General features: G+C 38.8%; 6 protein-coding genes across 6 annotated transcripts; 4 read left to right on the top strand and 2 right to left on the bottom strand.

Annotated features, from left to right (window-relative positions):
- Positions 1-643: 643 nt before the first annotated feature.
- HHT1_1 (histone H3.1) lies at positions 644-1054 on the top strand (the record flags this gene model as incomplete). Its single annotated transcript, XM_041281180.1, has 1 exon — positions 644-1054. The coding sequence occupies one exon, from the start codon at positions 644-646 to the stop codon at positions 1052-1054; it is 411 nt and encodes a 136-aa protein (XP_041138971.1).
- A 417-nt stretch (positions 1055-1471) lies between these two features.
- Positions 1472-1963, top strand: BRETT_002657 (uncharacterized protein; the record flags this gene model as incomplete). Its single annotated transcript, XM_041281179.1, has 1 exon — positions 1472-1963. The coding sequence occupies one exon, from the start codon at positions 1472-1474 to the stop codon at positions 1961-1963; it is 492 nt and encodes a 163-aa protein (XP_041138970.1).
- A 235-nt stretch (positions 1964-2198) lies between these two features.
- On the bottom strand, positions 2199-3290 carry BRETT_002656 (uncharacterized protein; the record flags this gene model as incomplete). Its single annotated transcript, XM_041281178.1, has 1 exon — positions 2199-3290. The coding sequence occupies one exon, from the start codon at positions 3288-3290 to the stop codon at positions 2199-2201; it is 1092 nt and encodes a 363-aa protein (XP_041138969.1).
- A 1420-nt stretch (positions 3291-4710) lies between these two features.
- On the bottom strand, positions 4711-7233 carry BRETT_002655 (uncharacterized protein; the record flags this gene model as incomplete). Its single annotated transcript, XM_041281177.1, has 1 exon — positions 4711-7233. The coding sequence occupies one exon, from the start codon at positions 7231-7233 to the stop codon at positions 4711-4713; it is 2523 nt and encodes an 840-aa protein (XP_041138968.1).
- Positions 7234-8073: 840 nt separating this feature from the next.
- Positions 8074-10095, top strand: BRETT_002654 (uncharacterized protein; the record flags this gene model as incomplete). The annotated part of the gene is made up of 1 exon (XM_041281176.1): positions 8074-10095. The coding sequence occupies one exon, from the start codon at positions 8074-8076 to the stop codon at positions 10093-10095; it is 2022 nt and encodes a 673-aa protein (XP_041138967.1).
- A 2878-nt stretch (positions 10096-12973) lies between these two features.
- BRETT_002653 (uncharacterized protein) lies at positions 12974-16165 on the top strand (the record flags this gene model as incomplete). The annotated part of the gene is made up of 1 exon (XM_041281175.1): positions 12974-16165. The coding sequence occupies one exon, from the start codon at positions 12974-12976 to the stop codon at positions 16163-16165; it is 3192 nt and encodes a 1063-aa protein (XP_041138966.1).
- Positions 16166-16169: the final 4 nt, after the last annotated feature.

The following is a 16169-nucleotide window of genomic DNA, read 5'->3' as shown; positions in this document are numbered from 1 at the left end:
AGGTAAATATATATAATAATTGTTGATGATGAGAGAATAAAAAAATAGGTATATGATTGTTTCTTAAAAACAGATGACAATTAGGAAATTGAGGTGGAAATAGCTGGCTATTTAAATAACCCCACTGTAAAGTTGATTGGCATCTATGGCCACAAACTATATGCCCATACTAAATTTTAGCGATGACACAAGTTACACTTTGTGTAACAATCCAAAATGTCAGAACTGGCCAGATGTTAATTCTAAAAGTTACACATTAAGTGAGTAAATATTATCACTAAGAATTCTTAATGAGGAAGACTATGGTGGAAAAATAAATTGTTAGTGATATTTTTTACGCATCCAAGAAAGTAAATTTTATCACTAACAATCATCGTGCATTTGCACCTACGTCTGGAGCGGGAGTAAGTTTGATACCTACGCTGCGTACATTTTATCACAAAGTTATTTTGTATAGGCCATGCAGCAAGTTTAACCAACGAAATTCCGCCGTAAATTTTGCCTTTGTTTATTTTTCTTAAACGTATAAAAAGGTATTAATCTTCCCAACCGCTTCCTTAAGCAATAGTGCCTCTTCATCTTATACATGTATATATTTTTACTTGTTTATAATTCATCAAGTATATACCATATTTAATTAATCATGGCTAGAACCAAGCAAACAGCAAGAAAGTCTACCGGTGGTAAGGCACCAAGAAAGCAGTTAGCTTCTAAGGCAGCTAGAAAGTCCGCTCCATCTACAGGTGGTGTTAAGAAGCCTCACAGATATAAGCCAGGTACTGTTGCTTTGAGAGAAATCAGAAGATTCCAGAAATCTACCGAGTTGTTGATCAGAAAGTTGCCATTCCAGAGATTGGTCAGAGAGATTGCTCAGGACTTCAAGACTGATTTGAGATTCCAGTCATCTGCTATTGGTGCTTTGCAGGAATCCGTTGAGGCTTACTTGGTTTCTCTATTTGAAGACACTAACTTGTGTGCTATTCATGCCAAGAGAGTTACCATCCAGAAGAAGGACATTCAGTTGGCTAGAAGATTGAGAGGTGAGAGATCGTGAGTGGGCTAGTTGCTAAAGTTATTGTCATTCACATTGTATATTAGGTTTTAAATGCTATTTTTTCACGGATAAAAACAACGTGTAGTTCTGTAAATTTTATTTGTCTTACCTTAAAATGTTTAAGGAAGTTTGGTGGTTTGGTAGATGTGTGGTATTGAACTATGGTGATAATTTCTGCCTCTAGAGAGTAAGTTTCTCAATTTCAAATTCTATCTTTTTTTATATTTTTTTTTATCCTCCTCCGTGATAGATTGATTTGATTAATCTGCAACTAAATAATTTGAGTTTGTGTTGCTGTCTGTCTGCTTGATGAACAGCAAAGAAGGGCACCTTTCACAGTTCAAAACCCAATTCTGGTGAATACCAAACTTTATTGTGTGCGTGGTTTGAAATTTAAGGTTTTACAGTCAATCAAATATGAGTTCAACAGAAACTATTCCTGTTTCCCCATCAGAGCCAGTACCTCCAGTGTCGTCAGGAGTTTCTTCTTCTTCTTCTTCTTCCTCATCTGTCACACCCCCTATTAAGGAGAAGTTAAAATTGTGGGCATCATCACCATTGCCTGCTGCTGCATTTTCTGGAGCATTGGCAGTTGTTCCATTTATTCGACCCCCTACTACGTATGTCAATAGTAAAGCAGCATTTCAAAAAAAGGTTGCTACCATAAGTCCTTACCCAAAGAATATTTCAGTTGCCTTGTTTGGCGGCTTCGTTGGGCTAGGAAGTTTTATGATTTATGATCATGATGAAGAGAATGGAAGTGGACTCATTTCCGCTTGGTCTTTGTTATATGCTCTTGCGAACGGAAAAAGGAGTATGCACACTTTAAGGATATATCCAAAGTTCCTAACGCTTTTTGCTTTAGCAAACTCTGCTGTTTATGGCGCCAAGTTTTTAAATATATTCTAATTTAATCTCGGAGACCGCCTTGCATTCTATTAAGAGGTCATTTTAAGGTATTTCTGTTGTTCTTTATACAATTTAAATGTGTTTTATATATATATTCTTGGGCAACGATTAAAACTAATTCGCAAAATTCTCTAATCTATTTGTTACTTATGGAACCAGCATGAAAGTACCATTCCACAATTGTACTTGCACCATCTTGCTTAAGAATTTCCAGGTGAATATCGGATCTCAGCCATCACCATTCAAGCGGCAGCCAGTGCCGCTTTTTGGCATAAGACACTATATCAGAATCATCATACATTTCAATAAATTGTTGATCTAGGGGACGCTCCTTGGGATATGCAAATTTCCTGTATTCATCAAAGATCATACTTAACGACCAATTCTGAAGTTTTCGAACGCATCCCACTATGCATCCTGTTCTGTGCTTTCCCCTGTTACAATGTATAAGAATCGGTTGATTTTCCGGATTAGTGATAATCTTTAGAGCCTCGGTGACAAGTTCAGGTTTTATCTTCACGAATGGTTCCTTATTACCGCTTAGACCCAACTGAAAAAACTTTATCCCATTCTTCTTGTTGAATTCTATGTTTTCTGGTGGGTAATCCTCTGGGATCAAGCAAAGGATCGCCCTTAATTTCAGCGTCTTTAGGAATTCGAAGTTTTCGACTCGAGGAAATGAGGATCTATATATCGACCGGCAAACCATAGCAAAATTCTCTGGTGGAGTATACATCCCTGTCGGTCTTTTTATATGGATTATTGTGTCATCTGATGCATTCTTCTTTGGTTCCTCGTAAATGTAATCTTCCAACTTGTGGTTCTCTTTTTCTTCAAGTTCAAATTGTCTTTCATAATCTTCCACTTTTGTTCTATCGGTCGGGACAAATTTATCATAAATGTCCTCCTCATCTAATGGTTCATCCGGAATATCCTCCGTATCCCTAATTGTTAAACGTTTCTTTTTGGTATTGTCCGAAGTCCGTCCTTTCGGCAGCACAAATCCCTCAACTACATGTTCTGGATCGTCTTCTGATATATTTGTTAATGGATCCACATCTTCTGCACCCAAATTATTATTCAAAATGTTATTCTGTTGAAGCTCAATATTCTTTCCTGAATCATCACTCGGTATTGCCTTATTATTGCTATCGAAGTTCAATGGTGAACAGTTCTGACTCAACTCCAGCTTTTGAGACTTGGCTCTGTTCCTTTCTACCCGTGAATCACTAACCTCGGTCTCGAAATCAAATATATCTTCGTTATCATCCAATGCATCTCCTCTGGCTCTGTCCTCGTTACCAGCTGTGCTGTTTGATTGGTTCATAGCAACTGTATTAAAAGTGTAAGAGTATGGTTTCTGCTCAATTGAGACGCAAACAATCTATCTATCAAAGTATTCCTGCTAATTTTCCACTCTTATTTATTGGAAGAATTCCCTTAAAAATCAATAAGCAAAGAAAGCAAGGTCTTATTTGAATAGCAAATGCGTATATTTAACAGTAGATAGATCAACAACAATATAGTGGATATTTGCCTCCAAAAAAAAGATAGAAAAGAGATGAATGCACAGCTTGGATACCACTTCTGTTGTAACCTTTATAAATGAGCGGAATTATTGCTGTTTTATAACTGCTTTAGCCATGTTCTGCAGCACTGATCTTATTCGATGTACAAAATTGGGCCTAGAAATATTCCTCAAATACTGAGAGGAGGAAAAAAGTGTCAAAAAAAAATAGGAAAGGTGGCCTGGCAGAAATCGGCATGCTTAAAAATGAGGAAAATTATAGCTAAATTAATCAGACAAGGCCAAAGATAACTCAGTAACTAACTACTCATTCATTAAACTTTGATTTTAGTGAGTTTAAATCTAATCACTACAACCTGTTGTCAAACTGCATTTCATCTCATCTTCCCCTATATTTTGTTGAACTTGCTTATTGCATAATACAAGGAAAATGGTATTTTAAATCCGTTCTCTTGAAAGATAATTTTACGTCAGAAATAGTCCGAAAAAAGGGAAATCGAAAAATTAAAAAAATAGATCGAACTCCTATTGAGAAACTCTTAACAAGTGTAACTTGTCGTAATCACACTTCTTGTTTAATAAAGAGGGAGAATACTGTTAGTAAATAACGGAACAATTAGTTTGTCTCTCTAAAAGCTTATAGTCTGAACTTGGTTCAAATATCATGGTACGTTTTTTTGCGGTTTTGCTTAGGCTTACTCTAACATTTTGAAAGTAACAAAGTTACTAACGATTTTTTGTTTTCAGTCGGCCCTTTTCAACTTTTCGGCTCTATTGCAGGTCATTGTTCTCCTAATATGTACAGCTACATATGTTCATTCCTTGTGGCCGGCAATTCTGGATAAAAATAAGGTGGGAGTTCTTGGTCTTTTTTGGAAGGCAGCTAGAATAGGTGAACGTCTTAGCCCCTATGTTTCAATAGCCTGCTTCCTTATAGCAATTAATCAACTATTTGGGTGAAACTCATTTGAGGCATTTCAATTGATGAAGATGATGGTAATAACTGACCAGGCAGGTTTTAATGTGTATATTAGATTCATAGGTTAATCCAGCTACGTATGATTATAAAAATTGTGGCCACATACAAGTCTAGTAGATCGATCAGACATCCTACTTACGCTAAAACTTTATCCGTAACTTGGCGTTTTACAATTGAAAATGTTTAAATGTTTAACTCTATATTAATCTAGTTGATCGGTACTTTAGTTGTGATTGTACATCAATTGAACACATTCACTTCACTATCCTCGTTGCATAAGCGAGCTGCATTCCTTAGTCCAACAACTTTCTCAAGTCTCATCAAATCAAACTTACTAAACATGGCACGTATCATGCACAAATTTAAGTCCATCTCCACCTGATAGTCATTTCCATCTTGGGGCTCCTCTTCCTCTTCTTCTTCTTCATCCCCATCTTCCTCCTCCCCCTCTTCTTCTTCTTCTTCTTCCTCATCGTTACCATCAACCGAAACTTCAACTCTGATCTTTTCATCAACTACAAATTGTAAAATCTGTGAGTAGAAATCCGGGTCAGTCGGTATATCGTAGAAAATCACGTTTCGAACACCCTTAATCGAATATCTCTTGTAAAAATGAAGCCTTTCGGTCATCACCATAACTCTCGCATCATTTCGAGCGTCTGCAAATTTAGCTCTGTTTCTGGTAACTTTACTTTGACTGGAGTATTCATCTATTGATACAAAAGAAATGCTTGACTCATTTCTTAAATAGTTTGTCAACCTTAAGTAGTCAATATAGTTTGGAACATATATTAACGTTCCAAAATCATAAGACGCCTTATTGATGATCTGAGGTAGCATGACATTCTTAAAATATTCAAATCTCTTGTCTGGTTCGGAAACAATCGAATTTGTATCAAATCTCATAAATGCTTGGTTCAATTTAGTGTACCTCCCTATGATTCCAACTCTCGCCAATTTCTCTTTGAAATTGTCAATAACGCAATTTCCCCTACCAATCGAAGGCTTGTATATAACAGCGCCTGATTGTAAGTTCGATGACATCTTACTATTCATGATTGTACTATTAAGTTCTGGAGTGCCGTATTTTCCAAATACAAGCATTTGAGTGACAAATTTGTATTGATCATTAATTGCCCACATCCGAACCCTACTGAAGTCGACCTTGAATTCCTCAAAATTCTTTGCGGGAGCATTCAATCTCTTCTCAAGGATTTCAGTCACGTGCTCCCAGTTCTGCATGAGCAATCCCTCGCACTTATCCAACACGGATATTTCGATCGAACTGAGAAACTCTGTGTCTTCCTTCCGACCTCTTTTTCGCCCTTTGGAATTAGCCGATTTCTCATATATCATTTTGAGACCGAGGGGCGATGCAACAATAATATCGGACTGGTCCAATTTTGCATAAAGTCTGATGCTCTTTCGCGTTAACTTAACACCAAGACAGAAGTAATCATTCGAGTTTCCCTTAAACATCTCCCGAAAATCTGTTGGTTTCTTCCTGTAGCTCAATTCACTCGGTGTATTTCCCCGTCCAAAACTGTCATAGAATTGTTCTCTGAACCTCTTTTTACTTTCTACCGTCTCAATACCTGAGAGATTGACCAATTTATTCACAACCTCCCATGCTGCATTTCGCGTAGGAAGTAAGATGAGAACTCTTGGACGAGTATAGCCCTGATCACGAAATTGTGGCTTGTCGGCTTCTGATGGATCTATCTGCTCCTTATCTATCTGCTCCATGATCTTTTTCTTCTTTTGATTATTGCTTAAAACCCGATTTCGTGTCTTTAAAATATGATTGAGGCAATGAAGTAAATAGTATTTCTGATAGTTCTTGCGAATGTCAGAAGAGTGATAATAGTGTAGTTGCACATTTTGATATTTCAATAGGGAATCAATCAAGCTAACTTCCAAATCAGTATGTTTAGCACTCAGAAATCCTTCCTGTATGTTTTTACGAACATTATAGTGTGCAAGAAGGCTTTTTAAGTCATGTTTTTCCGCCTCAGGAGCCTTATAGTCATAATCTAACCCTTGATATTGCATGTCCACCTTTACATATCCATCCTCCCTAAAATTACATCTCTCACTGACCCCCAAAAATCCCCTTGACCCCTCCTTCTTTATCCTTGCTTCATACGAAGAAACTAACTTATCAATCTTATCTTCTTCATTAAAATGTTTGTCCAGAGCATCAAAATGAGTGTCTGTATTATCTCCATCGGACAAATTATCTTCCTCCTCTTCCTCCTCCTCTTCCTCTTGATCTTCATCCTCATCTGCATCTGCATCACTTTCATCCCCGTTTTCTTCGATCATGTCTTCCTCCGCAGAACCTTTCTCATTTAAAATATCTGGTTCCTCGTCATCCTCCTCTCCAATATTATTTTCATCCTCATCATCACCATATTCTTCCTTAAGGTTCTTAATGAGAAATCCATAAGCGTTGGAATCAGAGTTCTCCTCATCCTCATCTTCGCTCTCGTTTTCTATTTCAAGATTTTCTGCTTCCTCATCATCACTGGTATCAATTTCCAAGTTATTAGCATCGCCATCAGTTTTCCGTCTTTTCATGCTTTGCTCATCCCCATCTCTGTTTCTAGCCATTGATCTGTTAATGTGTCTTTTCTGTGTTCTGCCCCTTTTGCCTGAAGTTCTTTTCGTCTTTGGTAGATGTTCATCTGTAGAATCATGATGTTCATTTCCATCCCCAAGGAAATCATCCCTGTATTTGCCCCGCACCTCCGTTAATGGCATAGTGATCCTCTCACTATATTATTTATATATGGTCTTTATATATCGCTGATTCGATAAGAACCATTTTTAATAACCGCCTGAATTAAAACCAAGGCATGTAGCACTGAGCCGAGATCAGTGAAAAATTAGCGATAAAACTTTTTACCTTGTCACTTCTACAGAAATTCATCCTTACATTTCTTGTTTGCGAAGCTTTCATTGTTACGTTACCTTTTTCGCTTGTTTCCCTAACAAACACTACATCGGGAAATATTCCAACAGAGGTACACGTTAAATAAAAAATTCTTTACGTTCGGCTCTGTTTTGAAAAGCTGTAAACAAAGGCTGATGTTTTACACACAAAACTACACGCTTAGACCTCATCTTATTGAGAATATTTTCTCTACTTTTTCTATCCTGTAACTGTTGAACCACCCCACATTGCAAATAAATCATATAATATTTTTTCCCCTTCATCGCGCTGTAGATAATAAGTAAAAAAATGGCATCACCACAGGTAGTGATTGATAATGGAAGAAACGGAAAGAAAAGCCAGGCAGTTTTGTACGTGTGTTACTTAAGCTATTCTAATTCTGCACTATATACGTTCTGCGCAATTTTTTTTTTTTTTTTTTTCCCCCCCCGCGCCCTTTTTTCTTGTCTTCCCCCTCACCCTGGTTTCACTTCATCTTTTTTTCTTCACTTGAAAAAGAGTTAAAACTCAAAATTACGCCAAAAGGCTCCACATTCCTCATTAAACGTATATTTCTTTTTTAACGACATTCGAAGACCATCACATTACTTAAACTACGAATTCGAATAACTGCAATAAATCAAACGCATTCAATTGAACAGGCGAGCATGGTGGACTTTTCGAATAGAGATATCCCCCACACTCCAAGCTCTTCTCATTCCATAAATCACAATCGCCAAAGCGCGCGAGCGGTTTCTTCGCTTGATGGGAATGACTATATTCCGAAATCGGGCACAGACTTTTCTGGAAATGAGACCCCACTGGGGCATGATAACTACAAGTTTGAAATGAAAAGCAAATCCGTGGATGGTACCCCTGTTCCTGATTATAAGAAAGAGGATAGTCTGCCGAGAACTAAGAACCATGATATTTCACAACTTGATATTACTGACCACAAGCATAAAAGACCAAGGCACAAGCACAGACACAAAATGCCTTCAGGGAAGAGATCCTGGCGACATTATTGGATAGCCTTCAAGCAGATGGCCCGGATGTTTCTGGCAACGCTTTACCTTTGCTATGTTATACTTACCATACCTCTCAGCTTTGAAGTTGGTGGTTTAGACTGCGGACTCAGTTTCTCCTTCACCATTCTAGTGCTCTACTTCGTGCTAGCCACATTTAGAGTGCTTCGATATCATCGATTCCTATCTACCTTTCTATATTACATGCAGCATCTTTTTCTACCGAGTATACTTTCGTTGTTCTTGACGATTTTCACATCTGATACGCATTCACCGCATAATTTCAACTCTTCCGCGTCATCTACTTTCTCTTCCGCCTCGTTGTCTCCATCTGTATCCACATCCTTCTTCTCCAAGCTTTGGTGGAACTACATTCTTGAAGGATGGAAGCTTTTTTTAGTTAATGCCACTCCGCTTTTCACAATTTTGGAAGGGTTTTGCACGCTTCTTTCGATTCAAGCCGTTGGTCAGGTCTCACAGTTTCTAATCCGCCATCGATCTGACACTTGGTCTATTGCGAACTTGATAATAAGCTCCTGCATTTTGCTATCATGCCTCTACTTCGTTGTCAAGATCTATGTCTCACCAGATATTGACGTTTCTAAAGTTGGAATGGTCACAGCATCGCTGTTGGGCTCTGCATTCACGTGCACTACACTAATAGCAGTTTTTGGGGTGTCTTCTGGTAGGGCATCGCCTTTGGAATGCTCTCTATTGGTGGCATATATTGTTAAGTGCTCCTATGAGCTTTTCCCAGAACTGTCCAAGAGGAATTTTACCTCTCTGTTCAAGTTTATCATGGATGAGTTCAAGAAAATTGACTCGCAGGCCAACAGCCTGAACAGGGACTTTCTAAAATCTGTTCATAACGCATTTAAAACAAACACAAATGGTGGTCTAATGTCTCTGCTTCATTTGAATGGATCGCTTCTTGCCGGTTCTGCAAGCAAGCGTCATCAAATCTTGTCGCTGTTCTACGTGAAGTGTAAAGATTTTTTTGTCAATGTTGTCTGGCGCTTCATAGCGGAAAACCTTCCCCGTTCTTTTGAACCATTGTGGGATTTCTTCAAAATTTCGATGAGCAATCTAACTGCCCCCATTTTAATACAGCTAGCATTCCGGATTGGCGTTTTCTTTGCTGCAACCAAGATCATTCCAATATTACAGCCAATTCAGCATTATGACTCCCCACTCTCGAGTCCTGCAAATTCCGAAGCATCAAGCATATTTCCTGTTGATGAAAAAAGGAAAACTGAAGAGGATACGTCGGATGAAGAAGAGGAGCATAAAATATCTCTTTCTTCTACTCTCAGTCGTGCCAGGCCACCAGAAAATACATCAACCTCGTTAAAGCTTCTCTACTTATATTCGCCTTGCATTATTATTGCTATCTACACTAATTTGATGATCCAATACAACGATGATCTCGACAAACAGAATCATTTCTGGAACTGGTTAAAAGCAACGTTGGCATCCAACCTAGCGAAAAAGTCGGCAGGAAGTGGGCCCCTACTGCCGAAAGCTGCCGAGACAATTGCCGGTGAAGATGTTCATCTATGGCAATTCTGGAATTGGGTCAACATTTTTTTGGTTCTCCTTCTTTACTTTTCGGAACTCGTAAATCATGATCCTGATGACAATACTTTGACCGAGCATTGGGCTTGACAAATTTGTCCGCATAGATGAGGTTTTGTTTATACTGACGCCTGTATAATTCTTTAATAACAAATGTAACCACGGTAATCTAAGGAATTACGGGTAAATAAACGAACTAAGATTACGATTTAGAATTGCAATTCAACACTACCAATGATCCGTCGTCATAATGCACAAATAGCAATAAGATACTGTACGGATAACTAAGGGCATATACACTACCTCGTCTACAATTTTTACAAGGCTTGATTATCACATTTCCGTCAGAAATTAACAAGATCGTCACAGCCCCATTTTGGAAGCTCTGAGCTTGACTCAAAAATAATGGTTTTCATCACTTGGAAATGGAATGCACCTTCTATTCCTTTCGTAACTGGAATCTACTGACTCCAAATTAAGAAAAGGCACTGTTCGCTAGCTTAATAGTCCGGCACCTTTGACAGTACAAAGTTCCATACACAAACCACGTATATGAACCAAACAGACTAGAAGAGTAAAAAATAAAGACGTTCATGGAAAATTAAGAGTAAGCTCCATTGGGTTACCAGAATGGAGGCACAAAATAAATTGGCTCTCAAGGTGGCAATCATCATAACTATGGTTAGGCTTTCCGAATAAAGCCGCATGCAGAATACTGAACAGCCCGAAAGCCATCCAATCATCAAAAAGGCACTTTTTCTCACGAGGAAAAAAAGGAATCTTTTGAAAGCAAGAATACAAAAAGAAGGGAACTTGATGGTGATCAATGAAATGAGAAGCCGGCCAATTTTGGAATAAAGGCTACCAGACACCGCCTTGAAACGAATGGGGATCAAACAGTAGCGCATGGCCATAAATGGACGTCAGAAATGAAAAACAAGCGATTGCAAATAGGCCGCAAAGGAATCCTGAAGCATTTCATAGCACCAGTAGTTTCAACACAAGCAGAAATATTAGCGGACTCTGTAAGGTTGAGGTGTTTATAACTGGAAATAGAACAGACATCATGAAACAATAGCCAAGTAGCATTGAAATTCAATGAATGACCTGCAATATATGATTCGAAAACCATAAGAAGCATAAAGCTCAGGATGAGCAATCCCCAAAGAAAGTCAGAAATACCGGAATTCCAATCAAATCAAACCTGCACCTAAATCCCACCCCAACCCACAATCATCCAATCTACTCATCCTGAGTGCTACCAACGCTGCCCCAAAATATCCCCTCCTCAAAAAAAGAAAAGGCAGCCAACAATCCAAGATAAAACTCCCATTCCCTCCGACCAGCCCAGCACACTTAACCCATTCATCTCATTATAACGGCAGGTATCAAGCCAACCAAAACACCTCGGTACAACTCCCCTGATCACGCATCAACTTACCACTACCTTAAGATCTTGGATGGACTATATGATATCCATCATGACGTTTCCGCCTGAGATCTAATGCCGGAGACTTGCCCCAAGGCCATTTAAATGTATGAAAACATTGCAAATGCAACACTCTCCTTTTGAAAGCCTCGAAGGATGATTCTTTCTCCATGAACGTGAAGTAGGAAAGGAAAAAGAAAGAACGGAGGAAAAGAGTAGTTGCACGGAAATAGAAAAGAAAGAGAGAAATACTTCATTACAGATTTAGGCCTAAAAAAATTTTCAGTTTCCACCACTTTTTTCCACTTTTTTTTTCAGGGCTTCTGAACACCACCAACGCTCACCTTTTCGTGGCAAAAAACCAACCTGGAAAAATGGTTCATGTATCTGCTTACGTAAGTTTGGCTCAGTTAACCGCTGCTAGCTCAATTAATTATTATGATTTCAGTGCCTATGAATGTGGTGCTGACAGAAATAGAATGATCTCAATCATTCAACGTTTATCATTTGAAATTTTCTTGTTTGTATGTGTCGTGAGAGTTACGTTTTCCTGCGTTTGATGTTCTTGAATAATAAAACGCTCTCCATGTATTGCCGAAAAAAGAAAAAGGATTTTGTGACGCGAAACTTTGACATTCCACAACAACGATATTTCAGCTGCAAAATTCCCTTTTTTACGATATAATAATATATTTTACCAGTAATATTTTGCGTTTCTTGTACAAAATGATAGTACTGGATATAAATATTATTTGTGTAGCTCTAATTAACGTTATTTAACTTCTGTCAACAAGTTTTTTCAATCTGAATTTCCAAAGAAAGAATAATCTCGCGCATATAAAAAATACTAATATTTACTCAAACAATAAATACATTTAGTGGATTAGACGAAGAATTCATGCAGTTACGCAATATGTGTCGATATATGATGTTTGAAATGTATATTTAGCAGTTTCAGCTCCTCGTTCAATGGAATTTGCCTTTATTTTAAATCAAGATCCAGCTGCAAAAATACAAGCCTCTCTTTACAGTTAAACAAGTATTAAGTCCCATTAAACAGAATTCGGGGTGTTTCACAAACAAAAAAGCATCTGCTAAATACTTAAGAAGATTAAAAGGAAGGTTTATAGCTGCAAAGGTAGCAAAGTGATTGTATTTTGGAAAAATTCAGATATTGCAGTTACCCAACTGGATCATAACTGTGTATACACACTAGAATGTATTAATTACAAAAGTTCGAAATGCAGTGTAAAATGTATATAAATACGCATTTCGGATATTTTGCCAACACATTCGTTCTATGTTTGAATTTAAAACTTGTTTGATAAGTCCTTATTTTGGAGTCAAAACGTTTATTCGACTAGGCTACAGACAAAGCCATTCTACGATGTCCGAATTTTTTTTTTTTCATTTTTTTGTAGATGTCAAAATTCGCTCCAGTTGTAAGGAGCCGTTTGATGACAGACCATAACATGCATTGTATATGAAGCCGTAGATCAATACATCAAATTGCCCGAATATAACATACAAGAAACAGTTATGGATCTTAGCTATGAAAATGTTTTAGAAACTTTAAAAAATGCCTCGGGTCCCACCAGAGATGCCGAACAGATTTCTGCAGAAAAGCAGCTCAAAACATGGGAAATTTGTAAAGGCTACCACTATTTTCTACAGAAAGCATATAGTGATGTTTCGCAGCCATTACAGATGCGATGGCTTGCAGTTATATGCTTGAAAAATGGTGTGGACAAGTACTGGCGCTCAACAAGGATGCATGCAATTTCACCGGAGGAAAAAGTTGAGATAAGAAACAATTTATTTAATCAACTGGATGAATCCAACAAACAACTCACCATACAGAATGCGCACACGGTGGCCCGGATATGCCGGCATGACTTTCCGATGGAATGGCCGAATGTATTCGATCAATTGGTAGAAATAATCCAGACATCTGCAGGGCGTTATGATGCAACATCGATGGTTCGAACAAATAATGCATTAATCATCCTGAATGAAGTGTTGAAGGCTTTATCGGCAGTGAGGATAGGGCGGGCAAGATCTGCGATGCAGCAAAAAATGCCTATGGTGTTCCCATATCTTGTTGCTTGCTACAATGACTATTTCAACAAATGGATAAAAGAATACGATGCAGGAATAGTGGAGGTCGATTACATGTGTCTTAAGTGTCTCTGGAAAGCAGTTGTGAACGGCTTCCAGGAGCCATACCACGAAGAACTAGTGCGAGATTTTATGCAGACCACATTGATGCATTTACAGCTACTCTTGCAGCAGCATGCAAAAACTCAATTGGAGCTTCTTGAGCGTTTTCTCCGGTGCTATCTCAAGATATATCTCGATTTATGTGAGTCGGACGTGACGTCATTTATGCTCTTCCCATGTTCCGTTTCAATTTTGCAGAGTTTGAAATCGCTGATTGTTAAGGAGGCAGATGCTGTTTACCAGTTAGAAGATGCCGATGGATCGGGATTCTGGGAGCAAATGGTGGTGAAGGCATTCTTGATCTTTAAGAAAGTGGCCGCATTTGGCCACAAGGGCAACTCAGGGTCTCTTTTGAGAAAGGAGAATGGGAAAGAAATTCAGGATGCCTCGAAAATAGTGTTGAATCAGGTGTTCACACCTAAAGCATTAGCAGAACTTTTGCAGGTGATGATCACACATTATTTGAGGTTGCGTCCGTGTGACTTGGAGGCTTGGAATTTGGAGCCCGAACAATGGGCACTTGATGATATGCAGAGCAGTTGGGAATATCAAGCTCGTCCATGTGCGGAACGCTTTTTTCAGGATTTAGCATCATACTACAAGCCTTTAATGTCTCAAATGATATTGGAGGCTGTAGGTTCGATATTGGGCGATGCAAATTCGGATACTTTGGTTAAAGATTCAGCAATGTGCATCTTTGAGCTAAGTACAGTAGCTGTTTCTGATAAATGCAACTTTGATGAGATGCTTTCAAACTTCTTCTTGCCCCAGGCCATGAACACTTCATCCTCGGACTTGCAAATTATTCGCAGGCGGGTATGCCTGGTGATCAACGAGTGGGTTTCAGTTCAATGCTCAAAAGAGACCAGAAACAGCGTCTACAAGTTTTTGGACGAGCTCCTTGACTTTAACCAGGTTGCAAACGATAAAGTTGTCCGTCTTACTGCATGCATTGTGCTCAAACACATGCTTAGCGACTGGGACTTTCGCAAAAGTGCATTCAAGCCATACTTAGAGTCTACAACCTCGCGTTCTCTTACTTTGCTGAAGCAGTTAGAGCTTACCGAATCGAAAAAAATCGTTCTCGAGGTAATTTCGCTTTTGGTGGAGAGAAATGGCTCGCTTATCAATGATTCAATAATTCAGGAGCTTCTTGAAATGGTTCCGCAACTATGGCAGGAGTCGGAGAAAACCGGACAGCCAATTCTTCAGAATTCTCTCTTGCGTCTTCTCAAAGAACTTACCAACTCCTTAGGACCGAAATGTGGCCGTGTGCTGCCCTTAGTCTTACCACTGATACCCGCATGCTGCTCAGAAAATGCACAGTATTACTCTTTACTATCTGAGGATGGATTTGAGCTTTGGTCTTCGTTACTTAAACAGCTTCCATCGAACAATCCGACCTCCATACCCGAGGAGATATTTCATTCTTGGTTTCCGCTAGTTCTTGGGGGGCTTAGGAATGCCACAGAGATCCTTCCATTAATTTTAAATATTACTCGTTCGTACATGCTGTTCGACCCCTCTTTATTCACATCACAGACTGGATTCAACATATTTAAGGTGCTCAGCGAGTACTTGCAGACTATGCGAGATGATTCATTATATATCACATCTCAGCTTGTGGAGATTATGGCCTTGCATATGACGAAATATCAGCAAGAGCAGAATACTCTAGTTCCGGAATTAGTTCAAAGCGGACTTTTTGGCTCAATGGTGAAGTTTGTCTTGAGAAAAACCGAGACCCCAAACTGCGAGATTAAACTCTCATTTCCTTTACTTAGGCTGGTTATGCTGGACCCTAAATCTTTTATATTTCAACTCTTGACCACCGTTATTGGTAACAGTGAATGTTCTTCTGCATCCTCGGGCGAATTTCCTCCCCAGGTTGAACTTGCTCTTTTATTTAACCGCCTCATGACGAACTTGGTATCAAATCTAAGACTCACATACGACTCTAAGGCCAGAAAATTGCTTCTACTGGCGCTTCTCTCTTTTTACGACACGACGTTTTTTACCCATGCCGTTGAAAGTAATTCACAATTCAAAGGCGACACGGAATACGAAATTCAGCATTTGGATGGTATTAGTGGAGTATTTTTTACTCTCACCTTACATTTTGGAGAGATAATGTCATTGGCCACCAGGTTCTTTGAGGAAATACACGAAACACCAAGTGGTGATTGTAAGACATACCACAGCCAGGGAACGTACGATGATGAGGAGTTGGTACCAATTAGAAATGAGGTTGAAGAGGAAGAGCAGGATGGCGATCCGGATAATGAATATATCCGGGAATTTCGAGTCCCGGACAGCAGTGAAAAGCAAAGATTTACAGATTTGGTTCTGGAGGTGGATCCAATATTTAACATTAACATGAAGAGCTTTGTGCAGAGCAAAATGGGGCAGTTGGCCGCTGGAGTTGATAACTACAACATACTATTGAAATCGTTGAGCAAAGAGACACTGGATGACCTTCAGCTACAGTATGATAAAGCTGGAACGAACTGAAAAA

This window comes from Brettanomyces bruxellensis, chromosome 9 (assembly GCF_011074885.1).
Source record: "Brettanomyces bruxellensis chromosome 9, complete sequence".
NCBI lineage: Eukaryota > Fungi > Ascomycota > Pichiomycetes > Pichiales > Pichiaceae > Brettanomyces > Brettanomyces bruxellensis.
Note: the sequence above shows the minus strand (reverse complement) of the source record. Positions and strands in the feature narration are given on the sequence as shown.